This window comes from Artibeus jamaicensis, unplaced genomic scaffold (assembly GCF_021234435.1).
Source record: "Artibeus jamaicensis isolate MK-2021 breed Jamaican fruit bat unplaced genomic scaffold, CSHL_Jam_final scaffold_1964, whole genome shotgun sequence".
Lineage (NCBI taxonomy): Eukaryota > Metazoa > Chordata > Mammalia > Chiroptera > Phyllostomidae > Artibeus > Artibeus jamaicensis.
The window spans coordinates 700003-726922 of NW_026522030.1; the positions used below are offsets into that span (position 1 = coordinate 700003).

The 26920-nt window shown below is 62.0% G+C and overlaps 1 protein-coding gene across 10 annotated transcripts in view; it reads right to left on the reverse strand.

The window, feature by feature from the left end:
• The window catches only part of DAB2IP (DAB2 interacting protein), a 180897-nt gene that overhangs the window by 8179 nt on the left and 145798 nt on the right, over positions 1-26920 (reverse strand). For 8 of the 10 annotated variants that reach the window (XM_037142170.2, XM_037142168.2, XM_053656289.1 and 5 more), the window contains 11 exons: positions 18431-18584; positions 16738-16836; positions 15277-15831; positions 13189-13333; positions 12967-13111; positions 10199-10435; positions 8396-8597; positions 6522-6700; positions 3507-4395; positions 2728-2880; positions 426-619 (listed from right to left, as the gene is read on the reverse strand). In XM_037142170.2, coding sequence (XP_036998065.1) covers positions 426-619; positions 2728-2880; positions 3507-4395; positions 6522-6700; positions 8396-8597; positions 10199-10435; positions 12967-13111; positions 13189-13333; positions 15277-15831; positions 16738-16836; positions 18431-18584 — 2952 coding nt within the window. The remainder of the gene's footprint in view (positions 1-425; positions 620-2727; positions 2881-3506; positions 4396-6521; positions 6701-8395; positions 8598-10198; positions 10436-12966; positions 13112-13188; positions 13334-15276; positions 15832-16737; positions 16837-18430; positions 18585-26920) is intronic. The other 2 variants (XM_037142169.2, XM_037142172.2) reach the window with 2 other exon arrangements.

Consider the following 26920-nt stretch of genomic DNA (forward strand, 5'->3'; position numbering starts at 1 on the left):
CTGTCTCTTTCCTCCCTCTCACCTCCCACCTTCCACCACTGAAAGGAACTGACATTCATTCCTACTTTTCCTGCACTGAACCGGGACTTCACTGTCTTTCTTGGTACCCTGCAATCCAGCTTTTAAACTCCCCTGAGAATGTTTACCAAGAAACTACGACCCCCTCAAGTTTCCACCTTGAGGAGCTGGCCTCGGCTGCCCTCACTTCCGCCAGGCCCCGCTCTGCATTCTACCCCCAGGTAGAATGAAGACTCTCCCGGCTGCCTCCTGCCCCCAGGCCTGTGCCACGCTGTCCCCACCGCCTGGGACACTCTCCGTCCTGCCCACGCGTCCTGCAGCTGACCAGCCCCTGCCCTGACCAGCAGCCTCCCGGAGGGCAGCGTGGGGCGGGGGCTGGAACCAGAGCAGGACCAGGACGCCCTTACCTGCTGATGATGCCCTTCATCTGGATGTCCTTGTCCTCCTGCTGCCGCCGCAGCCGCTCCTCGCCCTCCTCCAGCCGGGCCTGGTACTCCAGCACCAGCTTCTGTGTCGTCTCCTCCTGGCACTTGAACAGGGTCTCATACTCCTCCAGCTTTTTTGTGGAGATGCGCAACTTGTCCTGAAGCACCGCCAGGTCCTGCCGGGAGGGCGGCGTGCCACGGGCACAGCAGCCGGGACAGAGAGCACAGCCTTGTGAGCCTGGGCGGTGGCACAGGGCGGGAGGGCGCCTGGGCCCGCCTTCCCCGGGACATCGCCATCCCAGCTCGCTCCCCGCAGTGAGGGGCAGACAAGTCTGCCTCCCATCGGGGGCTCCCGCCCCCCAGCCTGACCGCACAGCTATGAGAGCACCGAGGCTCAGAAGTGAGAGTTTAACTAGGGCTTTCAGCTTTTATAGCAAATGAAGGCTAAGACACTCTATGTCACAGAGTCCCGACGACGCCCTGTGAGACGGGGCCTCTACGGGAGTGGAGATGGGTCCCGAAGGCCAAGTGCCCTGGGCACATGGAGGGCAGCGACTGCCCAGCGGGGTGAGGGCCTAGCCTCCCAGCCTCTGACCTTACAGCCAGGGCGGTGGCGGGGGGGGGGGGAATGGGAGAAAGGGGTTCAGGGCAGGGTGGCCCCGGCATTTTGGATCTGACTCAGCCCAGCAGGCTCAGCCTCTGGGGAAGACACGGACGTGGAAGGCAGCGAGAGAAGCAGCAAGCAGGGAGGCTGTGCGGATGATGCACAGAGCGCGAAGCCCGGCGGACACGGGAATCGGGCTCGGGGCCAGGGTGCCACGAGAACACACGACTGGGACGGCAGGAAGAGCCTCCCCTTGAGTCCCAGGGGCAACAGGAGCCCAGCTCAGCCGACACTAAAGGACTGTCCCAAAGTCAGGTGACAGCAAAGCTGAGAGATCCAACCCCACCTCAAATGTCATCCCTGAAGCAAAGCTGGACCCACAGGGGAGCCTGGCTCCGGGGGAAATGGCCCTGGCCCCATCCCAGGTCTTCTGCTCGGCTGGCCAGAGGGGTGAGGGAAGGGCCTGACAGAGGCAGGACCGGCTGTCCAGGGAGCTCAGGGAACAAAGGCCTCCTGCATTTGCCTGTGAGGGTTAGTAGCAGAGGGTGAGAAAAGCAGCAGCTCATTCAGCCGAGGGACTCGAGGAAAGGGGGCACTTCAGCTGCAGCTGACCCTTAGAAAGGCACCGAGCCCGGCCCCAGGTTCACGCAGAAGCCTGTGGCGAGGCTGGCCCTCCTTGCTCCCCAGCCAAACTCTGGCTCTTGGAGCACGGTGCCCCATGTCCCCTGGTCCCCTTCACATAATTATGGTGAAAGCAGGTGGATGCGGTGGACCTGGGGGTGGTGGGGGTGGCGAAATGCAGCATGGACATGGACCTTGCCCCAGGCCAGGGAGGGGGGGGGCTGCCACCTGACTGCCACACCCCTGCCTGAGAGGCTGCCACAGGCTTTCCCGGGAACAAGGGGGTGAGGGCATCAGAGGCGAGCGGGGGACAGACTGCTGGCTGGGGTTTTGCAGGGCAGACTTAGGTTCTGGTCTCCAGGAGGAGATAAGAACCAGCCATGGACCCAAGGGCAGCTGCCCCAACCCCCGGGAGAATGGGGGGACAGAAGTACCCCACTGCCCACAAAATGCTAGATGCGTGGCAGGATGGAATGTGGGTGTTTTAGAACGAACCACTTTTTCCAACAGGGGAAGAACCACCTCAGTAGCAATCTGACCGAGTCCTCACCCTGGCTCCCTCTCCCCCAGGTCCTGGTGGAGATGGGGACTGGGAAAGAGCCAGGCCTCAGGCAGGCACAAGCCCAGAGTAAAGGGCCCCAGCCTTGGGTGCTCTCTCAGCTGTCCTGGGGACCCATGCCTCCGCCTCCACATGCATGAGGCCCCCTCAAGGGTCTCCATGCATCTCTTTGGCAGCCTCAACCAAAGCTCAGTGCCCAGCTACTTGGGGATGGGGCCTCCCAGGGGTCCGACAACCAGGCCCCAGGCGTCTGGATTAGGTTCAAGTCCCGGCTGGCCTCACATGCAGCCCGGGAGCAATCCCTAAGTTGAATCCCTCTCACTGCTCTTCTTCCAGATCCCACTGACGACTGTCCTCCCACGAAACCAGGAGTTGAGAGTGGACTGGCCGCCTGCAGGACTGAGCAGTGCCCCTCACCAGGGACTCGAGAGGAAAGGCTCCTGCCAGCCGCCACGGGACACAGCCCCACCCTGTCCCCAACTGCCAGGGTGCAGCTTTACCTTTTCTGCTTGGCTGAGCTCCTCCTTACTCCTTAGCCTATCCCTGTGGGGGGGGTCTGGGCCCAGGCCCTCGTCTTCTAGCAACTGCGCGTTCATGGTCAAGAGCCAAGCGGCCGTGCGGTCCAGGGCATTGGGGCTCACAGGTGAAGGGCCCTACAACGAAACACAGCTGTGAGGTCTGGAGGGTGGCAGAGGAGAGGGGCGGAGGGGAGGGGCAGAGGTGAGAGTTCAACCCAGTGAGCCACGGGGACAGGGTAGGGACCTCCAGCTGACCAGGCCCCTACTGATGTGCCAGCCCCTGACCAAGGAAGCACCGACTCCCAGACGGCAGCCTGAGGTAGAGCCGAGAGCCCAGGGGGGCCTCCTGAGCTGCTCCCTGGTGCCCAAGCACATCAGTTCCACGTACGGTGTGTGCCCTGGGTGACAGGAAACACCCGTGTACCCTGGTGGTGGAGCTCTGGAGGCCCGCTCAGAGCAGGGACAGGGCCTTTGGGGGATAGACCAACTACCCTGGGTAGGGCTTTCACAGGCTCAGAACTGGAGAGGGACTGGTGACTCCATTTTTCTCCCTGACCCCAGCTGTCTGAGGGGAACTGGCAGAGGGCCCCAAAAGATGCAGTGCCCCTGGCTCACAGGACTGGGGCTGGGGCCAGTGGGGCCAGATGTGGCGTCATTCAGCATGGGATGGCAGCCGGGTGCAGGTGGAGATGGAATGACTGGGAGGAGCAGCGTAACACGGGCTTGACCCGCCCCGGCCCACCCTCCGCCGGCACACTGACCTGCTTGTGCACTGCACGCGGCTTCAGCTCGGGGCTGTCGCCCTTGGAGGACGAGGACTGCTGCCGCAGCCGGGCTCCAGGGCCGGCCCAGTCGGGTGAGGCTGACGCCAGGGTCCCACTTGAGGGCCGCGGGTACTGCAGGGTGCTCAGCAGGGTAGGTGGTGTCCGGCCGCGGGGGGCAGGCGGTGGCGGTGGGGGTGGGGGTGGCGGCTGGTCTATCCGACGCTGGGGGCCGGCACTGTTCTGCCGTGGCACCGTGGGCTGCCCGCCCTTTTCAGTCAGAGACATCTGCCGCCGCGCCAGCTCCCCGGGCCGCCGCCCGAGCTCCTCGGCAGCACTGCTGAAACTTCCCAGCTTGGCAGCAGCCGCCAGCTCCTCGCTGTTGCTGTGGGAGCTCAGGGAGCTGTGGCCCTCAGAGCCCGAGTCGCCAAGGCCACGGGGCGACAGCGGCAGGCCAGCCGCCATCTGGTACACAGGGTTCTGGAAGGAGAGCGGTGCCAACAGCTGGGGCCGGCCCGGCGCGCCCTCGGAGGTGCCCGGCGTGGTTGGCGTCTGGCCTGCCCGCCGTACTGTGGCCAGCCCTGCCAGGCTCACGGGCGCTGCCCGTGCCGGCCACCCGGCCACCAGCTGAGCTGCAGGTGCCTGCGCATCGGTGGGGAGGGCGTCGGGGCCGGCCGGGGAGCCCGCCTCCCCGTCCAGCGCGCGGGTGTCTTGGAGATCCACCATGGACAGGCTCTTGCCACCGTTGGCCATCTGAAGATCAGGCTCGTTGGCTTCCGAGTAACTCGAGCTGCGGGCAGGTGAGGGCTGGACCCCGGAGGACCTTGTGACAAAAAACAAGTCCTTGTTTTCGGGGGTTGGAGACGGTAACCGGGTGAAATCTATCAGACTGCAGGGAAACAAGCACACACAGGGAAAGAAGGGGGAAGAGAAGAACTGTGAATGCGGCCAAGGTGGGTCCTAACCGAGAGCCCCCGCCGATCTGCCAGGCCTGGCGACCTGAGCTGGGGCTGGGGGAGGAGAGGGAAAGGGGGCAGGGAGGGGAGGACCAGGTACCCAGCTGCAAATCCCACAGCCCGAGCAGCTGACCCTGGCAGAAGCCCCCACAGGGACTGGGTGGCTGAGGTGGCTGCTCCGGCACGAACCCTCATGCTAGGGGCCAGTGCCGCTAGTGCCAGGCCGGGCTGCCTGACAGACCATTCCCCTGCTCAGCTGCATCTTGGGATGATGGGGGCCAAGGCCTGAGTGTTCTGGAGAATTCCCCTTAGCTAATCCCAAACCAGAACACAGTAGCTCTCTGCTATCCAAAGGTCCTGCACAGAGAAATCCGACTTCGAAGCCACAAGGGCTCCCTCTGCCTCTCCCCTCTCGCTTCTAATCAGACTGGGAAACTGCAGCGGGGGCCTGGCAAAGTCTCCTGCTGTCACGCCCCTTCACTGACTGGCAGGCGGGGGCTGGTGTTCCTGCCAAAAACAAGGAACCAGAGGAGGGTTCTCAAGGCGCAACTCAGGCGCATCTGCAGCATCAGGCTGTGCCCTCCCTGGCCTCACAGCCTCTCCTGGGCCCCTGCCTGGGAGTCGGCTCCTTGGAAGGGGGCACAGTGTGCAGGGGCCGGCCAGGCTCTGGAGGAGAGGGTGTGGGGGTGAGAAGGGCTCTGCGGAGGCTGGAGGCAGCAAGGACTCTAGGGTCTGACCTGGGCTGGGAATGGGCGTACGAGTCAGCTTAGCCTGGGACAGACGAAGCACCACGCCCCAACTGACAGGGTTTGGGGGGGGAGCAGGCTGTGACCACTTGGGCCCACGCACTTGTGAGCTGAGAAGCATGGACAAGGGCGGCAAGTGGAACCGGGAGACACCCAGACCGGCCACACGCCTTAGTCAGTTCTCCTCAAAACCCACATGCCTGGTTGTCTCTCGGCCAAGGTGTGTCCCCACCTAACTCAGATCTGCCTCACTTGGCAGGTGTTGAATGAACTCCAGGACTCAGAGGGACCTGGGGCGTGGCCTCTGGCCTCTTCCTGAGCCCCCAGTCCTGCGCACCACACCCCCTAGGTCCTCCATCTCCACACCCTCATCCACTTAAAAGCCTGGCACTACCACTACTTCTGGAGACCCTCGCCCTGACGGCCCAGCCTCATCCTCACTAGCCGGTCCAGGGTGGCCCCAGGAAGGAGGAGAATATACAAGCGAGGCACAAATGGGTCAATATAAATGCCTACTTTTCAAAGGCATACCCTCATTTTGAGAACAACGTTAGGGAATATTTGCCTCCCCCGCCATTGAGTGTCTATTTTACATACAAGGCACAGGGTGAGGGTTGGGCTTCAACTCTCTAGTTTTTGGAGCTCCTGGCCTCAAAGCCTTGTAGTTACCCAAACTGCTGCCAAAAACATGCACCCCTGCAAACCATTTCTGGAGATTCTGACTAGGCCCAGGACACACTGGATGACCCAGAGGTCATTTGGAGCCAGTAATTATTCTCCAACAGAACATGTTATCTATATCTAGCCCCTCTAACCACAATGCATTTTCCACCAATGCAAGTGCTTCTTAAAAGCTCAAAACTGCCCTGGCTGGTGTAGCTCAGTGGATTGAGCGCGGGCCTGCGAACCACACGATCGCGGTTCGATTCCCAGTCAGGGCACATGCCTGGGTTGCAGGCCGGTTCCCTGCAGGCCAGTTCCCAGCAGGGGACGTACAAAAAGGCAACCATACATTGATGTTTCTCTCCCTCTCTCCTTCCCCCACTTCCCCTCTAAAGATAAATAAATAATAAAATATTAAAAAAAAAAAAAAGCTCAAAACTGCAGCATCACCTCACCCAGGCAGACTTCCCTGGTTTTTCCCAAATGGAGGTTCACCACTTAGGGGCTGCACAACACATTTCACGTCCCACCCAGCTTGTTTTACAATCACTGGTTGGCATCCTCCTGCCCTGCTGAGCCTGCAGGCGGGCTGTGCTTTGTCTGCACGCACCCCCCCCCCCCCAGTGCCTGGCACACCTGGCAGCTCTTACCCAGAGAGATCGTTGTCAATCACCATCTTCTGCAGCCCAGCCGAGATGCTGCTGCTCCCGGAGCCAGGCGTGGAGGCCAGGTCATTGGTCCCTGGGAGCTGCCCACTGCCTGGGGTGCTCAGCGCTGTGTGGACGTCCCTCAGGATTCGAGGCAGGGGCCCCAGTTTGGATATGATGCTCTGCAAAGACACAGGGAGAGGGAGGTGTGACTTGCTGGGGCCACGTGGGAAGGCCCAGTGAGCTGCAGCCACTGTGCTTCAGAAGGCCCAAGGCCCGAGGCAGACAGGCAGGCCTGCCCTCTCCTGCCAGTCACACCCAGCAGGTCACCGGTGGGGGCTGGGGGGCCGGGAACGTGCAAATTACACATTTCAGATATTTCTGGGTCAGAGGTGCAAGGTGCAAGGCCCACAGGGAGAAACTGCCCTAGTCTCAGCCTTCGGCCCTAGCTCGCCCCAGCTCGGTGCCCACCCCCCGAGGAAAACGCAGGTGGAACCCAGAATTCCCACACCCCTGCACACCATCTACTTCACAGGGTGGGCCGGGGCCTGACCCTTCGACACCTGGGCCCCAGGAGGTGGTTCAGACACAGAGCAGGCACCACCATGTGCCTGTCAGACGATTAGCAAACGGACGGCCAGGCAGAGGGGGACACCTGGGCCCGTGTCGACCACCCTGTTGTGCTTAAGACCCACAGTTCTAAGTAAGGACTATATATAGGCTGAAGGAGGGGACTCTGCCTCCACCGGCCTGGGCACCGGCCTTCTGGTCAGGGCTTTATGCACAAAGGAAGTATGACAACCCGGGCTGCTGTCCGGAGCAGAGCCTTGAGAGACGCAGAACCCAGCTGCACACCTGCCCTGCAACACCGAAGGCTGCCGACCGCTGTGTGGGCCTGGGGCTGGTGGCTGGCACTGGGAACCAGTGGGTGGTGGCAGCCAGAGTGACTGGTGTTGGCAGCAGAGCAGGGAGAGAGAGCGTGGCCTGGCTTCCCATTCCCCCCATGTCTGTCGCAGCTAAGGGCAGCAGACATAAAGGAGCAGAAATGACCGCAGCAGCATCTGTTTGTGGTGAAAAGCTGCACTAACCCACGTGTCCAGCAACAGGGAGCCGGTGAAATAAACCGCAGTCATGTGGTGGGACCATCTGTGGCCATGAGAAAGGTCACAGCGGCCAAGCAGCGCATGCTGCCGTGGAAAGACATCCACGTACACCACGGCGCGCACATAAAGTCTCACTTAACACAATCAGAACAGGAAAGAGCCCTGTGCTTGTGTGTGTGCCCTTAACATGCACACAGCTATGCACCAGAGTGCCCTGTGGGGTCACTGCCGGGAAACGGGGTGGGGGCAGGAGCCTTCCAGCCCTGTTTCGGCAGTAAGGACTTCTGTAGGGGCCTCTTACAAACAGCAGGGGACATTCTGGAACCAGACTGTGGCAGGCCCTGCTCTTGCTGCTGGGCACCTGTTCTCTGTGTGCACTGGGGCTGCTGGCAGGGTGCAGTGGGCCCCCTGGCCACAGAGGGCACACTCCAGGTGGCCGCAGCCATGTCAGGGGTGCCTAAGGAACAAGTTTCAACAGAGGGTCAAGGGCAACTGTGGAAAGGTTTTTAACTTCCTGACACGCAAAGGTACGGCATTCTCAGTCTTTTCCTTGTCAGTGGCCTTAAAATCCAGAACGAGGACATTTCCACAGAAAGAGCTAAATCTGATCACATTTCTCACAGGGAACATACCTTCCTACATGCAATCCGCCCACTCAACACCGAATGCACGGAGACACAGCCACAGCCCCAGAGCCAGGGTGGGCTCCCGGCCGGCAGATCCGCACCACGCAGGAGAACCCTTTGTCCACCCCCTGCCCCCGGGGACAGGCACCTGCTCCAGCTGGCTGATGGCCTCCCAGAGCAGCGAGTGCAGGCTGGACAGCTCGCGGCCCAGGTCAATGTAGCCCTCGAAGCCGGCTGTGTTGGAGATGGTCTCAGGGTTGGAGATCTCCAGCAAGAAGCGCTGCATGTTGGTCCACTCGTGCTCCAGGAACTGGTTCATGAATGACATGTACTCCTCTTTGCTGCCAAACCTGCAGAGAAAGCCGACGGGGTGAGCAACCCAGGTCCGAGGCAGGCCCCCAGAGAGCCAGGCCCCATGCGAGAGCCCCCCTTCTCCGAGACACCCCCACCTCCTCAGCACCCACCCCTCCTCGCCCACTGTGGCCAGTTCCCCACCACTAACTCCACCAGCCAACCCATCTGCTTTGGCTCAGGGCCCTCCTTCCTCAGGGACAAGTCCAGGGACCCTTTTCTGGAACTTTTCTCACAGGAATGTCCTGTGGCCCTCACTCCCCTTTCGATGCCGGTCACGATCGCCTTCCTCTCACCCTCAAGTTTCAACGGCCTGGTGGGCAGATGACCCTCAGCCCGTGCTCAGCCAGGTCTCTCTGCTGGGCCTGCAGGCGTGCACATCCACGGCCCCTCCCCTCACACCCAGCCTGGCCAAGCCTAAGGCCATGGCCATCGCCCCAAATCCAGGCCCTCTGCCATGCTCCCTACCCCAAGCAGAGACTCCACTGTCCACTGGACAGCTGAGTCAGAAGTCTGTTGGGTCCTCTCCTCCCTCTCCCTCCCACAACTGGCAAGGCCAGCTGTCCTTATCTTCTCACTACCCTTGACCTTGCAGCCACCGCCTCCTGCATCACCTCCCACCCCGAGACACTTCCTTTGCTTCCCCTTTGCCTGAACCACAATTAGGCTCTCCTGTCTCTTGGGTGCAAGTCCCCTCCCTCCAATCTCCTTGCCTGACCACTGTCAAGTTCGACCTTTTTAGGACTGCGATAGACAGGGCTGTCCTCTCCTACCCTTAAGCCCTTTGGTGGCCCCCACCACCCTGCCTGGCCTTGGAGTCCCTGCTATCCTCCTGGGTCTCTTCTCCCACTTCCCCAAGTTGGCACTGAATGATTCTGGAATGCCATGCTGCCCCGTCCCTATGGCGCACTGCCCGCCCAGGGGCTGCCCTGCCTCTGCTCCTGACATGCAGCTGGGGAGCAGGCGTTTGGGGAAGCCACCCTGTCTCCTGCCCCAGCCAGCTCAGGACCCTCCTCCTGAGAGACCACGTGCATCTCTGTTCCCTCTTTGCTGCTCACGCTTCACTCCCCGCCCCCACCCCTCACTGAATGGTTGGTTCTGCAGGGCTGGGCCAGGCGTGACTCAGAGCCCAGCACAGAGGTGGCCCTGGAACGGGGGAGGAGATGACCCAGCCCTTCCGTCTCTGCCCCCTCAATCTAAGGTACGGTCCAGAACACGGACGTGCTCTATGAGCAAGGACACCCTTGACAGCAGTCAACAAGGACAGTCTGAAACAGCCGAGCGCCCAACCCCCAGGGACGGGCTGCGGAGATATGGGCCCCCCTCCCTGGAAGGCGTATTAGTCATTCACTTCAAAATGAGGCTTATGAATGTCAAGCACATGGGAGAATCCTTATGATAAAATGTTAATTCAAAAGAGCTGAAGGAGAAAAAAATACCTTCTCACCTCTGAAAATGTAGGAAACATACCAAAATGGCATGTATTTTGGGGGTATGGAGATCTTATTTGGGAAAGGGGGGAGGGGAAGATGGAGCACGACTGGGACAGAGGCAGGCCCCCTCCCAAGCCCTGCCTGCAGGTCAGGGACGCGACACTTACTTGGCAAAGTTGGCCAGGTTCTGGGTGACCTTGGCAATGAGGGTGAGGGTGCGGGCTGTGCGGTCATCAGGGTACTCCTGCAGCAGGTTGAAGAGCGAGGGCGACATGATGGCCGGGCAGAGGAAGCGCAGGAACAGGGAGGCGCTGATGAGTCGCTCACTGATGTCGGGCCGGCCACGGCTGCTGCACTCCTGCCGCCATGAGGCGAACACCTCTTTCAGCTCCCGTGGAAAAACACTGGGGAGCGACAGACAAGGTCGGGCCTGGTGGTCGGGCAGGGCGGCACCAGGACAGGAGGGTGCAGAGCAGGAACCTGGTGCTGGGTCTGTTGCGCCCTGAACTCTAACCCTGAGAGCTGTGAGCTCGGCCCGCTGCCTCCACCATCCGCCACCCAGCCATCACCTAGCCACCCTCCGCCAGACGGGGCTGCTGAGGAGTGGAGACAGCTCAGGGGCTGCTGGGGAGTGGAGACAGCTCGGGGAGCGTGCAGAGTGCCAGAAAGTGGAAAGGGCAGCCCTTAGCCCCTTCCAGGCTCCAGTCAGGGTGCTGGGCTCCCCCTGAAGGGGCACAGAGGAGCCAGATCTCTGTCCTGACTGGGACAAATGGCAAGGGCCAGCTCCAGGTCTGGGCCTTCCTACCAGCCCCTGTGCTTCACCTTCCTCCCCGCACAGCAGGCATCTGGGTTGAGGGGACAGTGAGGAAAACACAGCCACGACAAACCACTGCTCCTTGGTTCCCATCAGCAGCGTTGGAGACTTACTCCCCCCACTCAAGCAACATTACAGGAATTAGAGGTTTTCGGGAGAGCGCAGTGACTGAGAAGGCGGGAATGCTGTGACACTGGGTGAAGACATACACAGCTCTCCACTTTCTAGACAGGGACGGACTTCCCTGGTGGACCCAGTGAGCACCGGCAGGGCCCCTCAACCCACATCGGGCATCTCCAACCTGCCAGGGGAGGCCTCACCGTGTCAAGCTTTAAGTAGCTTTCCTGCCTTTTCACCCTGAAAGGTGTGTTTCCTACCCTGGGGCAGGCCAGGACCCAGGGCTGCCTGAATCCAGTCCATGCCTGGCTCTGTCATGACCCCTGGGAGCTCGGAGCAAGTGCCTGGTCTTCCTTGGCCCTTCATTTCCTCACCGTTACACTGAGAACAAGGCCGTCTAACGGCTGAGACCTCCAGGCCAGAGGAGGCCTTAATCAACCTGAAAAGCTTGTGCCCCACAGGCCCAGTGCCCAGGCCAGCAGGCCTTGGCAGGGACACCCTTTTGTGGTGGGCACAAAAGCACAGCCTGAGAAGACACGAGGGCCGGCAGCCTTCAGCCGTGGTCCTCGAAGAGCCCAGCACAGGCGCTAAGTGATGACATCTATTGATGGCATCCAGAACTGAGAGGTGCCCTTGGGTCTCTGACAAACACCAGGAAGAGGAAATGGAGAATCACTGCCAGAGGCTCCCGTTCCCTGTGTCCCACACCCGCCCGCCCTGGGAAGAGAAGGCAGTGTGAAAACACAGCCGGGCCCCAGGGCGGAAAGTGCGTTTCTAGAGGGTTCCAGGCTCTCAGGTCACCCCTCCATCCCTGGTGCCAGGGGTCACCGGGTACCACTTCTCTGCTGAACAATTCCAGGGCCCTTTGTGTGCCCTGCCCTAAGCCGGGGGGTCCAGCTGCCGGGGGTGCTCCCAGCCTGTGCAGGAAACAGGTGCAGACACAGGCACAATGCCACTCTGATGGGATCAGGGTTGTGACAGAGGGTCCCCAAGGGAGGTGAGCGGACTGTCAGAAGGCGGGCCACAGAAGGGAGCCAGGCATAAGGCCTTAAGGCAGGAAGGAAGAAGGACCACCAAAGAAAGGAGTGAGGTGTGGCTGGGGGGGGAGGTCAGGAGAGGGGTACAAGTGGGGAGGGGGACATAGGTCCAGCGAGGGAGCAATGGCCAAGGAGAAAATCGGAGCAGCCCCTCCAGTGTGAAAACAACCCCGGTGCTTGGGGCTGGAGGCAAGGTCCCTGCCCAACAGCCATGCACACCGTACTGTTAGCAAGGCCACACCCCGAGTCAGCTCAGCCGGCCACCATACACACCTCAGGAGCAGGCAGGTGGCTGAGAGGCTAGCCTGGAGGACGCGGCCCTCGGACCACTTCCGGTCCTGACTGCGGTCCCATCCTAACAGTCCTCTCGGCACGTCCCTGCCCTCCTCTCAGGCGGCTGGCAGCAGCCCACAGACCTCTGCTCTACTTAAAGCCCAATCCTTGCTTCTCCGTTCTCTACAGTCCAGGCACCCACACCGGCCCCTGCTGGGCCCGACCGCAAGCCCGTGACGTGCACACCACACTCCTACGGACAGACAAGGGGTGTCAGGTGGAGCCATCCACACGCCCCAGATGGGGGCCCCAGCAGGGCCTTGTCCATCTCGCTCCCCGGCACCCACGACAGTGCCAGCCACATAAGGCCCTCGCTAATGAACACACGCAATCGACTGACAGCTCCATGCTGCACAAACCATGTCCTGACTATTCTGGAACACTCTTTTATATTTGAGAGCCCAAAAAGGGCCAGGACGGCGGCCCAGCAGCCCAGCGAGACTTTGCAGAGCCAGGCAGAGGGCGTGCAAGGCTACAGGCGTGTTGCCTGCCCTCTCCTTATGAAGCCCCAGCTCCGTTGTTTGTAAGTCGGACGCCAGGGAACAGAGCCTCCCACCAAGCTGTGGGAATGAGAACAACACACCCACGCCCAGCGCAGCCGAACCCAAGGAGCGCGGGTGGGGGCAGCACTGACCAGTAGGAGTTGATGATCTTGCAGAAAGCCAGTTCGCAGCACATCTTGAGGTTGCCCTGGTGCTCAGGGAGGTCAGCGGCCGAGCACTTGCTTGGGTCCACTTCGCAGTTCTCGTCTGACTCATACAGCGCTTTGATGAACTCGCCTGCGGCCGAGAGGGGCAGTGAGGACCTGGGGGGCATGGCCCACCCTCTGCCCGCCGCAGGCCTGGACCTCCCCTACCTAGTGCGTCCTGCAGGTACTTCTGGCCAACCAGCTTGAGGTACTCCTCGATGGCCTTGGTGGCCAGTGTGTTCTCCCGGAAGATGAGGTGCTCATTGTCCCCACAGCGGTCCACCTCTGACATCATCAGGTCGGTCAGGAAGTCCTGGGGAGGCAGGCGGTGGGGGAGTGGACCTGAGCAGGCCGGGCGGGGAGGGCCCTGGGAGTCCGCACCCGCTCCCCGGCCAGAAGCCCCTGCTTCTCAAGGTGGCTCCAGCGTCAACCCTTGGGGGCTGCCGGGGAGAGAGGGGAGGGCAGCCTGGTGAGGGGGGACACCTAGTGTTGGGGACATCAGAGCTGTGTCTAGAGACCAGGAGGCCGGCCCAGGCAAGAGCTTGCCACACGGACACTAGCTTCCCGCATCACGGCCAGACCAGCTGGACTCAAGTCCCTGTTCAGCCCTGACCACGCCTGGCTGGGTGACCAGAGGACTTTCCAACCACACCACCAGTGCCACAGGGGACAGATGGGCCACCCTCTCTCCCCCATACAAGCAGCTGCTGCTCTCTACCCATTAGTCTGAAGGGGTCTCCCACCAGACAGACTCATCCTGTGTGGCCCCTCAGAGGACAAGGGAGGGGCAGAGGCTGTCCGGCTGCCCCAGAAGGCAGCAGCACCTCGCTGCTGTGGTCACACAAGCAGGACCGTGGGACGACCCGGGAAGGAGCCTGAGCCCACACCTGCCCTCCGGATTGCAGGGAGCCTGTAGCTGAAATGCCACCGCCTGCCACCACCACCACTGCCGGGGGGACTCCCTCCCTGCGGAGCCCCTCCCCCTCTCACACACACCGAATCTCCTTGTGATTTGGGGGAGGGAGCCAGAGTCCCAAGGGAGGATGAAGGTCAGGGCAGGGGCCACCCAACAATAAAGTTACAAGGTGGCCAGTGTGGGCCAGGGTTTCCAGTGTGCACAACTCTGGGTCCCTCTGTCATCCCAAGTGGCCCTTGAAATACAGTTTGAGGCGCGGGAGACCTGGCTAGCCAAAGGAGGGACAGGAGGAGCTAAAGAAGCTGCTGCTGGCCTCTCAGGGGACCACGTAACCTGAGGGGCCCTCCCGACCTGCAGATGACCTGCAGGGTCTCCTCTTAAAACACAGGGAGGCAGGACCCAGGCTCTACCAGGCTCTTACTGACGCCCCGGGGCCTTCCTGAACCCCTGCGATGGGTGCCGGGCCAGGCGGGGACGAGGAAGAGCTTCTAGAGCTAAGACCCAGTGAGGGGGCAGGCACAGAACAGGAAGTAACCTGTCCAAGGCCAACAGCTACCTGGACCAGATCTGGCCCAGGTGCCCTGCTTCCTCCCTGGGTCCCATTCTCCCTGTTGCACCGAGGAGGGAGAGGGGGGTGGCGGGGAGAAGCCCCTTGGAGTCCAGAGACTCTGAAAAGTCACCATCCGAGAGAGCGGAGCCTGGGAGGACAGCAAGGTGCTGTGATACCCGGTCACACGGCCTTCATCTCTGGCCCATGGTGCCCATGCCAGATGCTGTGCCCCTCACCAAGAGCACTTCCGTAAGCCCCCAAGTTCTTTGAACAGAGGGGGAGCTCACATGCACGGCACCCCAGCAGCATGAGTTACTCCTATCCTCCTGCTTACGCTCCCCTGCCCCGTGGAGGGCCCTGGGGGAGGGGCTGAGCCTGAATCTGTGTCTGGGTACAAGAGTTGAAGGGCCGCGGCAGCACCCTGGTGGTCACCGGATGGGGATGTCAACTCAACACAACACCTCACTGGACATGTGTGGCTGGGCCACTGGGACCCCTGAGCTGGAAGAGGTTGACCCGCAAGCCTCAGGGACCAGCCCACTCGGAGGTAGGAGGACGCCTAGAAACCAATCCCTTGCTACCAGCTGCTGTCCCGTCCACCGGCTCCATTCCTGCCTCGCACTCAGGGGCAGGAGCACAAAGCCCCGCCTGCACAACATAACTCCTGGGTTTAGGGGCCCACCCGGCTATGACCAGTGTCCTCGACAGGCCTGAACTCCACGACGCGGACACGGGGCACAGCAGGTGGTCTAGCGTGTCACCAGGCCTGTCCACGTGCCCGCAGACGCACCTTCACTTTGCCCGTGCTCTGTAGGATGTGCACCAGGGCCGACGCCATCTCCTCCTTGGTTTTGGCACTGAGGATGGGCTCCAGGGCCGTGCAGAGCCCCAGGTAGTGGTTGGTGATGTGCTCGGCGAACTCCTTGTACATCTCCATGGGCAGGATGGTGATGGTCTGGTAGCGCGCCTTGATGCGGATCATGGGGCCGGGGCCCTTGCTGCCCTTGGGGTTGGGCGTCGCCACCGGGTACCACTTCTCCACGAACTGCCGCCCGGCCACCGAGGCGGCGGGCAGGCTCACCAGGCCCAGGTAACTGTTGCGCTCCTTCTTCTTCTTCTTGTCCGTCTCCCGGTACAGGTGGACGGTGACGGTGCGCAAGGGAGGCAGGTTGTGGAACTCGAAGTGCTCGCCCCAGAAGACGTTGTCCGTCTTCAGCTTGCCCGTGGTGCGGGCATAGAGCACGTCGTCCAGGCACAGCTCGCACAGGTACTTCTTCTTGGCCGGCAGGTCCTTGGCCTCGATCACCCACAGCTTCAGGATGTGTTCCACACGCCGGCTGTTGTCCTGCACATGCACACACAGGAGAGCCACGGTCAGCCAGGGGCTGGCCACCCGCCCACCCCCCGGCCCCCACCCAGGGCTGGGGAGAGCTCTGAGACCTGGCAGGGCCCGGGGAACGACAGGTTGGGGTGGGCCAGGGGCAGTGCTGGAATCTGATACGGACAGAGCTGTATCCCCGCTCTGTCGAGAACTAGCTCACTGACCTTGGACAGGGATTAGATTCAGTCCCTTTTCTATGAAACAGGCATAAAGAGTGAGAGGTCCACACACAGCAGGCCACCGTCCTACTTATTAGCTCTTCTAGTTTGCTGGCCTGTAAAGTCACCTAAGAGGTGACCACTGCTAAGGACCCCTCCCTCCGTAGTGGTGTCGTGGTGACCAGATCTCTGCCCAGGCCCTCAAGTCAGCCAGGGTGACAGACCCAGAAGCAGGAGATTCCAGCTGGGTTCTCACAAACCTGACGGGGGAAGCCCAGGGGCAGTGGGGACACCGAGCAGGGCACCAGCCTGGGCCAGCGGTGCTCCCCTGGAGGACGGGGCCAGTGTCTATGCTGGAGTTGGACGGGCGAGCAGGAGTCAGGAGTCAGCCAAGGAAGGAGACAGGAGACCCAGGCAGGACACCAGCACCCAACTCCCTAAGGGCCCACGCTCAGTTCTCTGGCCCAGCCTCCACTGTGCAGCTTTGAGGGCAGAGGCCCACAGCGCCCGATCAGCCTGGCCAACTTGAACCCCTGTTCCAGGGCCCAACCCCACAGCCCACTCAAGCTCCGCCCCCAGGCTGGCTTCCCCCACCTCAGCCCACCCCAGCCCACCCCAGAGATCCCCACGCCGCTCCCTGATGTTGGAGTCCACGCACTGCTCCAGGCCTACCGCCGCTCCCCCGGACTCCGGTGGGAGGGGCACAACCTACCTTGTTGGGATGCACCGCTCGTCGCAGGTTCTCCATCCACTTATCCCGCTCGGCTGCCGACCGGCAGGAGAAGCACTTGCTTCCTGAAGATGTTGTCACCTGTGGGGGACAAATAAGACAGTGTCACAAGGGAGGGGGACCCAGGGAGGTTGGCCAGGACAGAAGGCCTCTGGGGCTTGGGGGGCTTCGGCCACCGGGTTTGCAGCACCAGGCCAGGTGGGAGGCAGGGCGAGGCTGAGAAGGACCCCTCGTTCTCACAGGGGCGGTGGAGCAGTGAGACCAGCGACAGGAGGGTGGCCCGCACCCCTGCTCCCGGTCCTGGCTCCTCACCCCGCCCTCGGCACTCTCTGCCCACAGAAAAGTGCCTTCCTGCCTCCGCTTCACCCCTGAGGTGAGAAGACAGAAGGCACAGGGTGCCCGCCCGGGTCAGAGGGCGACACTCAACCCGGGCTTCCCTCTTCAGGTACCAAGGACACAGCCACGGGCAGCACAAGGCTCGCCTCAGTCCTCGGCTGGCACCTTCTGACCATTCTTTTGCCAAGTGACAATGACAACAATGATGGTCACAGAAGCTTCACATTTGGGGGCCAGACTTGAGAAACGAGAAGTGGGCTAAGTGTGCTGGGCCCCGGGGCCCTGCTGCCTGGAGCCCCTGCCCGCCCCTCGCCCTCAGCCTCTTGCCCACCCTTCAGTCTCCTCCAGGTGAGGGAGCCCAAGCTGCCCCTACTCTGTTCTGCTGTCCCCGGCACCACGCCAAGGGCTCTACAGGGGGAGCCAGACTCCGCATCCAGCAATGCAAGGGCCAGCCTGAGCCACAGCACCCCCTGCTGGGGACCAGCGCCCAGGCGCCGTCTGCAGCCAGTCCCAGGCAGAGTTAGAGCCCAGAAGGAGCCCAGCAGGACCAGGAGTCTTGAAGCAGAAAGAGTGGGCACATGTGAGGCCAGGTTGCCACCCTCATCTCCAAGGGGCTGATTTTTATTACCAGGCTCACTCCTCTATCAAGGAGCTCCCCTAATTACGTAAGCTGCTTGTGGGTGGGAGTATGGGGTGAGGTGGGAAGAGAATCTAAGCAGAGAAGCAATCGGGAACTCCCAGGAACACTCATGACATTTGTCCTCCTGGTCCTGGCTTGACCGCAGGCTTGTTGTGTGACCTCTGACATCTTGCCCTGTCTGGGCCCATCTGCCATGAGGGACTGGACAGGTGATGCTCAGGTAGAGCCCCGCCAGGCTGGGTGGCTGCCCTCTGCTTGCTCCTAAACCTTGGGTCACAGAATGCTAGGGCAGAAAATGTTCTAATTGCTTTACAGAGTGGGGAGACCAGCCCAGAAAAGGGGGTGCTCTCCACCATCCCACACTGCACTTAGGGGGTCTCTCTGAAGGGTGAACAAGCTTCAGGCACAGGCCTTGGGGCTTAAACAACTCTACGTGGGCTTTTCCTACCTTTCACTGCTTACCGCTGGGGCCTCCTGCCCTCGCCAGCACGGAGAATGGTGTTGGTTTATTTCCAAGGAGCCCGCAGAGAAGGAACAAAGCTTCCATCTCTCAGCTCTACCTGCCTCTTAGGAGCAAGAGCTGTGAACAGATTCCAGCCACTGTCTGAAAGCTGAGGCCTCGAGTACTCCAGGAGGGTGGCTGGAGACCTGGCCAGGAAGGAGACGCCCAGCACACGCCTGCCCCCGAGTGGGACCCACCTCGAAGCAGTAGTCCTGGCCCAGGATGCTGCTGTGCACAGGCTTGATGACCACCTCCTCCTCCATGCTGAGGTCCAGCGCCTCCACCGCGCTGCTGGGGCTGAGCAGGGACTCGTGGGAGCGAGACTCCTTCAGCCTCGGCATCAGATGGGACCTGAGGGGGAGCAGCAGCAGGTGTGTCAGGCTGGACCCGTCACTGCTCCCCTTGCCCTGCAGCCCCAGCCCCTGACTCACTCCAGGAAGAGCATCCAGACCCCTGGTGGGAGGCACCCACTTCCCTCAACCCCACAGTCCTCTCCCCCTAAGGCAGACTTGGGGGAAGGGGACACCTCTGTGCTGGAGTCACAGAGACCCAGTATCGGTCCCTCTGCCCACTGCAGGGCCCTGGGTAACTGGTCCAGGCTCAAGGGACCAAGTGGCTGAGGATGAGGCCGTCACTCAGGAGTTGAAAGTCAGCAGCAAGTGCAGGGTAGGGCCCGGCCAGGCCCCTAAGCAGACCCACAGGGAAAGGGCTGAGCTTACCCAGACTGCCTCCCCCCCCACCCCGCCCCTCAGCCCTGGTCCCCACCCTAGACTACAGCAGTCGCACCTTCGTCCAGAAAGTCACCACAGACAGAGCTCCTTCTCATACACCGCCCCGCTCCCCCGACCCGAGGCACGAGAGTCACAGGGACCTCACAGACCCGTCTCACAGGTGAGGGCAGTGAGGGTCCCAACAGAAGAGACACAGCCAGCCGCACGGTTCCCGAGGTGTCAACACTCAGGCAGGCCACACGCTGGGGGTGGGGACCCAGGCCAGGGTCAGTGGGCCCAACACAGATACAAAGAGCAGAGGTAACGGACGCCACCTGGTGCCTGAACGGAGCTTGGACCTGACCTCACTGCTCACCTGCTCTGGGGCCCTGGGCAAGTTGCCACCCCTTCCCCGAGCCTCGGGCTTTGGAAAGGGCCTCAGCAGGCGGCTGCACCGGTGCTGGGGAGTCTGCCTCAGAGAGGCACAGCTTCCTTTCCAGAGCCCAGAGCGCCCGCAGTGCCCACCAGAGCCCCTCCCACAGCCAGGGCACAGGAAAAGCCTGAGAACCCGCTGGGCCTGCTAGGACCGCCTCTGCGGTGGAAGCTGAGCAGGCCTCGCCCCTACTTGTGCCCACGGCCCAGACCCTGGAACCGGCAGAGCCCACCCTGGGCATCACCCACCAGGCCTCCTGCACCAGCCCCTCTGCCTTTCAGCTCCCAGTGGTCCAGCCCCAATCCATCCAGTCCTTCCTGCCTTGTCAAACAAAGACCCCACCTCGGGCCAGCGAGGGCTGGCATGATCACCACACTCTTCCCTGAAGGACACACCTGTAACCTGCTTCCAGGACCAGGGGGTGAGGGAGGCTGAGGCTACGTGTGGAATGAGGAATCCAGAGACAAGCTGAGGGGGCCCTGCCCAGAGAGGCTCACAGGTTGACAGAGGCCACCCTCCTCTCCCCAAAGCCACATCACCATGACAACAGCCCACCCCAACATGAAGTTCTGTGCTAAGCACCACACTGGGAGTCAGAGCTAGAATGGGGACCCCAGCCCTTGGGGACCCCACAGCCCAAGAGACCCAGTCCAGCTCCTTGCCCCTGCTCGCCCAGGCCTAGCACGAGGCTGGCACACAGCGGTAGCTCAGGTCTCGGGAGCCATACCGATGCCCTCAGGCAGGACTTCTGGAAGCTCCCGGGGAATGGGCGGGCCAGGCAGAGGCTATGAGACAGGCTGAAACACGGCTGGAACCAACCCAAACCTCCGCAGGGCCCACACGTGGCGCTTCTTGGCGAGGCCCCAGCCCCTGGCATCCTAGCTGGGGTGCCTCTGCCCCTCCAGCGCCGTCTCCCTGGGGGGCAGTGTTCCACACACAGGCACGGTGGCCTGCCCACTGCGTCTCCTTGTGCTGGGGGCCAAAGGGCCCAAAGGCTCTGCCACTGGTGACCAGTGCCACGAGGTGCCCTCGGTCGTGACTCCAGCCAGGGCCGCCACCTCACGGGGCCGACCCCAGGCCTCCCTCCCACACGGGGCTTCGTGCCTCAGTACAAGAGAAGACCTGCCTCAGATGCTGGGGAAGGCGGCCAGTCCAGGAACAGGTGGGACCCACGGCCCCCTGGCCCTGCCACCCAGAGCTGACAACCCAGCCTTGGGGTCGGGACCAGGCTGCTTTCTGGCCCAGCCCAGAAACTCCTGCCAGTCAGGGATTTTGGGAGCCAGGGCAGGTGGAGCAGGAGACCCATGAAGTGGGCCGGAGAGAGGAAAGGGAGGCAGAGTTGAGTGGACTGGGGCTGCCCGGGGACACCAAGGGGCCCTCGTTCTGTAGCCCAGGAGCCCAATAGGCCCAGGCCAGACCCCGAAGTGGCCAGAACTCAGAGCCTGGAGCTACAGCAGCTGCTTGTCCTGCCCCACAGACATGCCCCAGCTGGCCCAGGCCTCGGTGGGCAGGTTCCTGGGTGAACAGAGGGCTGTGGGCAAGCTCACATCAAGGCATCCTGGCTGCAGCTGCGAAGCCCCAACCGCCCCCCCATCTCCCCACCATTCTTCTAAGTGGGGGGACGTGGAGCAGGCCCAAGCTCACTGGGAGGAGGAGTGAGGACTCTTCTGGCCTGGAGGCCCGGGGGCTCCCCCGAGGAGCCGGGCTGCTCCCACACAGCAGAGAGCCAGGCTCTGACCGCTGCTGTGTGGTCAGTGGGACCCCCGCACTTCCCGGGAAGGGGGGCACCATGAGTTCCTGGTCACAGATGGGACAGCCAAGGTCACAGGGCAGTGAGCCCTGCCATGCCCCAAGCTACTGAGAGTTGTCTTAGACAGGACCTGGGGACCGCAGGGCAAGGGTGCCCCACTGACTTTCTCCGTCTAGACCACAGCAGGCCCCTCACCCCCAACACTGGCCCCTCTACCCAACAGGGCGTCACTCCCACCCATCCACCCTCCCCTTTGCGGCCTACAAATAACAAGTCACCTGCTTCCGCCCGGACAAACCCTCCCTGAAACGCCCCTTGCCATCTCCCCACAAACCACACCCCGGCAAGATGCACCTCCCCAGCCGGTCCATGACCAGCCTTGAACTTCCTCTCCCTCTGCGGGTCTGTGTCCACGCCTTCTGGAACCCGAATTACCTTCCCTGGACGATCTCTGCCTAACAAAACCTTTCTTTCACTGTTTCCAAAGCCCAGGCCGAATGCCTCCACTGCCACACGGTTCCTAGCCTCAGACAAGAGCTCACGCCCAGGCCGTGTGGCTGGGCCCCGCTCCACACCACCTTCCCACCTGTCTCCTCACCGAACCCTCACACAACCATCAGGACCGAGATCCCACCCCCCAGGAAGGCCGGGTGGGTGCCTGAGGCTGCACTGGTGGCAAGCGGCTGGGCGTGATCCGAACCCCGTTCAGCAGAGTCCAAGACTAATGCCATCAGCGCAAGGCTCGTCTTCCCATCTCCCCACGGCGACGGGCAGAGGAAGGCCCACAGCCCGGTGCCCGGCTCTCTGTGACCCACACATTCCAGGTCTGGGAGGAAGAGCTGGAGGGCCTGGCTGGGGCGGGGCAGCCGCTGCCCAGGAGCCTGGGCAACGGGCAAGGGCAGGGGCAGAGCCGCTGCAGCAGACGCAGCCAGGTCCCAACAGCAGCTCGCGGTGAGGGCGGGAACGGGAACAAGGGGGCATTGTCCCAACTCCTGGGCCTCGGCCTTATCTGCCAGCCTCCCAGCCAGCCCACGAGCAGTTTTTAACTCATCCTTTTTTCTCTTAAAAGGCTAGTGATACAGAATTTTAGCAAAGTTCCCATTATTTCAAGGAGGGAGGGTATCCCAAAACAAAACCTGCCAATATCAAAGAGCCTATCTGAGACGGGGAGGATGCTTCCAGCTGCGGGCAGGGTGAAGGTGGGGGTGGGGAATGGGATTGCAGAGCTGGAAAGGAGGCTGGGGTCACCCTCCCAATCTCAAAGGGGCAGGGGGAGCTGCCCCGCATGTCCCCAGTGGGCAGGGCTGGGGCCGGGAGAGCTCAATTACAGTTCAGTTACAGCTGTCCCCGAATGGGCCAGGCCGGTTTGGTTTTAGAGGGAGCGGGCACCCCATCTTTGGAGGCGTGCAGGCAGGAAGAGGAAGACCCCTTTACACGTGCTGCGGAGGAGCTGCCTGCGCTGCTCTCGGGCTGTTAAGGTAACGGGCCAGAAATGCACACCCACACACACCGGCACACACCCGCCCCCTGCAGACGGGAACAGGCAGCAGGGCAGGAGGGCCTAGTGGCAAGGGCGCCCAGCTGCGATCCACACCTTGTAAAATGCATAACCTCGAGTTTTTAAGTCTTTCGACTCTGCAGACATCACTCTCTCCCCCCACCCCTCAGCGGGAGGAGGAGGTCTCTTCCTCAGAGGACTGCTGCAGGGATCAAGTGGGGGGGGATGCTGGGGAGAGCAGGAGGAGGGACTCCTGCAGTCATTCGCGACAGTCCCAGCCCCCTCCTGCAGGTTCTATGCATTTGCCACACTGCCAGACACCACGGTGGGGTCGGGAAGAGCCGATCCCAGGCCGAGGAGAGCCGCACAGGCTGTTATGGAGGCCGGCGTTTCCAGGACAGACAACACTCCTGACGTTTGGGGTGACACATCAGGGACCTCCCAGGCCATTCTGTTTCTTTCCCTGGACTACTCAAATCCTTTACCTTCTCCATGCCTTAGTTTTCCCCATCTGCAAAATGGGGCAAACTCCTTCTACCCAAATGCTGGGATGTCTCCAAAAAAAAGCGCTTAATTTCCTGAAGGGAAAGGAAGGGAGAACAGGGTGCCTGGAGGGTGGGTGGCAGACCCCGCTGAGCAGACCTCCAGAGTACAGACCCCTCCGACAAAACCTCTTCCCCACCGACAAGCTGAGGGGTCCCATGCCACCGCCCACCGCCACAGCCAGGCCTGGGAGGGGTAGAAATCCCAGATAAAGCTGGTCTTCACGAAGGAGGTGCCCACCCAAGGGCTGGCAGGACCTGTGGATTCGAGTCAGGTCACAGCACGCCAACCACGCTTCTGGCCTGTCACAGCTCTAGGAAAGGGCGCCGCCTGGGAATCTGGTGGCAGGACACAAACAGGACAGGGCCCCGCTCCCACCCAGAACACCCAGCAGAGCCAACTGCCCCCAGGCCCAGCCTTGCCCTCCTGGCCTGGGAACTTGCTGCTGAGAAGACCGGCCCTCACTCCTGGCCCAGCAGAGGTCCCCGGGGAGGGGAGAAGAATGCAGCTGCCTGGTTGCCCCGGGGCCCTGGGGAGACAGAGCCCGTCCTTAAAAGGCAGGGAGGTCGCCCGCCCTGTCTGGGAAGGCTTCCTGGGAGGACCAGGCCTGGCCTGGAGGCATGGACCCGGGCCCTAGCAGCCCCTGGAACCACTGGGAGCCTGTCCCCATGTCCACACTGAGCCCTGGGCAGGAAGGAGCCCTCAGCCCACACCTGGGAGCCGGTGTCTCCCCTGGTGCCACAGGGCTGAGCTGTGAAGAAGGCCCCACACCCTGGTAACCAGGCTCGGAGGACGGGGTGGCTCGTCACATGCCCTGCCTCCCACAGGTGCCCTGGGTGCTGACTGAGTGAGAGGCACCTCAGCGGCCTGGTCTTGGCAGCCACGCAGCTCAGGCTCACGTGTCGCAGGAGTTCTAACCCAGGCACGCACACTGGCGCCCCGCCTTCTCCCAACGACCCCGCACCATAGGCAGAAAGGGGGAGCAGACACTCGGACAGGTCCAAGGAGCCCCGGCTCACGGGGCAATCCTCCTCACACATGCCCCTGATTCATGTAAAGGATTTGATGTCAGGGGCTTTAGGACACCAGAGGAAACCGAGGCTTACAGAGAGGAGTGGCTCGGCCGGATCGCGGGGCACAGAAGTGAAAGCTGGGGTCCCAACGGCCAGCTCTCCCTTTGTGGGACTGTCCTGGAACCTGCCTCACAGCGGAGGGCGGGGCAGGCCTGGAGGTGGGGCAGCCAGTCAGCCCAGTGGCCCAGCAGGCGCCTGGCCACCCTTGGTCTGCCCGTGACCTTGGCCCACCCTCTTGCCCTGGGACCCACAGACCCGCTGCACGGCGCTGACAGGCTCCCTCGGGGCTGCCGTTTACCCACCTGCTGAACTACTCCAGGAAGCCCAGCCAACCCAACCCACAATGTCAACCCCCTGCAGACATAAGGGACCCCGTACTGACTGCTACGTCTCTTCCCACCGCCACCACCCCTGGAACAGCAGAGCGACACCCCACTGCTGCCTGCGGGCAACCTGGGCCACGAGGCTGGAGGAGAGACCGGGGACTTGGGGAGGCCGCTCTGACTCGCGGCAGGAGACGCACCCTGAGCATCCCCACCAGGCCCGTCCCCACCCCTTCCAGGGCGATTCTGCAGCCCGTCCGAGCTTTCAGAACCGTTCCGGAACACATCTACCTCCCCACACCTTACTTCCTTCTGGTTCTGGGCCGGGTGGGAGGTGGCAAAGGGCACACAGACAAAGAAGAAACAAAAAAACTTTCCATCTAATCCCCCAAGTCCTCCTGCAACCTGAATAATTTTGGATTTTTAATCAATAGCTGTCAGACTCGTCAAATTACTTTGGGGACCACAAAGCAGTTTTTAAACATTCATAAACCTCAGTGGAACAGCAAAGTGCCCTGAATTTTAAAAGAAGAGAATCCAAGGAACACTCACTGAACAGGATGAGGTTTGGGCAAATCTAAAGTTAGTTGAGGGACTTGGGCCCACCCACCTTGAGCAGGGACAGTCCTCCACCCTCTCTGGTTCTCAGGAGAAGCCACCAAGCCTAGCCCCGGCCCTTGGAAGGATTAGAGAGGGTGACATCCCCAACCGTAAGCTACCCTGTCATCCAAGGTAAAGACACCCGAGCCCCAGGAGCACAGCCCCCGGGACTCGGCCCCCCGCCTCATCTGCCTGCAGCCCTGGCCTGTCAGCGTCGGAGCAGCCCCGCACTTGCTGGCCCCCTGCCCACCCCAGCTCTCCCCCCACGCAGCCCGGGTGAATGGCTCAAGGTCCTGGCTGAGGTTCCCTCGCTGCGAGCTCAGTCTGTGCCCGTCTCCTCCTCGCTCGGGCCAACGCAGCCCTTGGTCCCACAGGTCACACCACCCAGCATGTGACTGGTTTCTGACGGCTCCCCCACCCCCATCAGAAACCATAAACACCCCTGACAGCTGCCTGGGGCCCCGGGGACTCATGACCCAGCTTGGGAAGGATGATGAAATAAAAATGAATGAGCTGAAAACCGAGGACTTCCACTCCTCAAGGAAGCCATACACCCCTGGCTGATCAATCTGCTCCCCGCTGCCCGCCTCCAGGAAGCCCTTGGGGGCTCAGGTGGCACCCTGTGGAATTTGAAGGCGGGGGCAGAAGCGGCATCTTCCCTCTCATCTCCTGCAGCCGGGACAGGGCACCATGCCACGTGGTCTCCTGGGGCTGTGTGAGCCACCGTGTTAGCATGACAACGTGATCTGGGGACCGCCCTTCCCTCATCCCTAATCACCAGGCAGGCCCTTGTCAGCACAGCCCCAGCTGGCTGACGACTGGGCGAAGGAAGCGAGGCCTCCCTCCTCAGAAACAAACACGTGTAAACATCACGCTCTGTGACTCTGGTCACCTTAGTGCACCTGTGTGCCTCAGCTGTCCCATCTGGGGAGCCGGCCATGCAGGGCGCCCTGGCCCTGGCCTTCTCCAGCACTCTGCGCCTTCCTGCCCCGTGTCGCCTCTCTGGTTGCTCTTGCCTTCTCCCTGGGACCACTGACATTTCCGAGATGCCTCTCACTCTGCCCAGCGGGCAGAAACCCCCTGCCCCCGCCCCGCAGGTGGGCTCTCCTAGAGCCTCTGCCAACTGATCCAGAGCACCTCGCCACTCCACCCACCCCCCACCTCCCAGAGCAGGCTGCAGAACACTGCCATTTTAAGTAGACGCCTCAAAGTCCCCATTTAAGAAGAGACGGACGCGCCTTGAAATAAACCCTGGCACCCTAGGTTCCAGCCCCAACGCTCCTCTCCAGCCCTGCTGTCTCTTCACTTCGAGCCACTGTCAGGGACAGATGGCCCCAGGGAGACAAGAGGTGAGGACAGGGAAGGAAGGGGTGCGGGGCCTCTCCTGCACCTCTGCTCCCTCGGCTGACAAGTGGGGCTGCCCTTCCCTCCTGCCAGGTCCTGCTGGAGGTTCACTGAGCTGATGCCCCCCACTCCTGGGCTAGGGAGCCCAGGACCCCAGCACAGAGTTACTGAGAACCTCCAGGATGCCAGCTCCAAACCCGGGGGTCTGAGAGCTCCCAGACCCTCGCTCCCCATCCCTCCCGGAGTCTGGCGTCTGGGAGTCCCAGGAGGCCTCAGAGCTCCGCCTCCCAGACCGTCACCGGCAGGAGACAGCCAGGACCAGTCAACAGCAGCAAAACAGGAGAGAGTGGTGCCCGAGGGCCACAGGCTCCCAGGCCACCGGCAAAGGCAGAAACTCAGAGGAACCAAGTCAA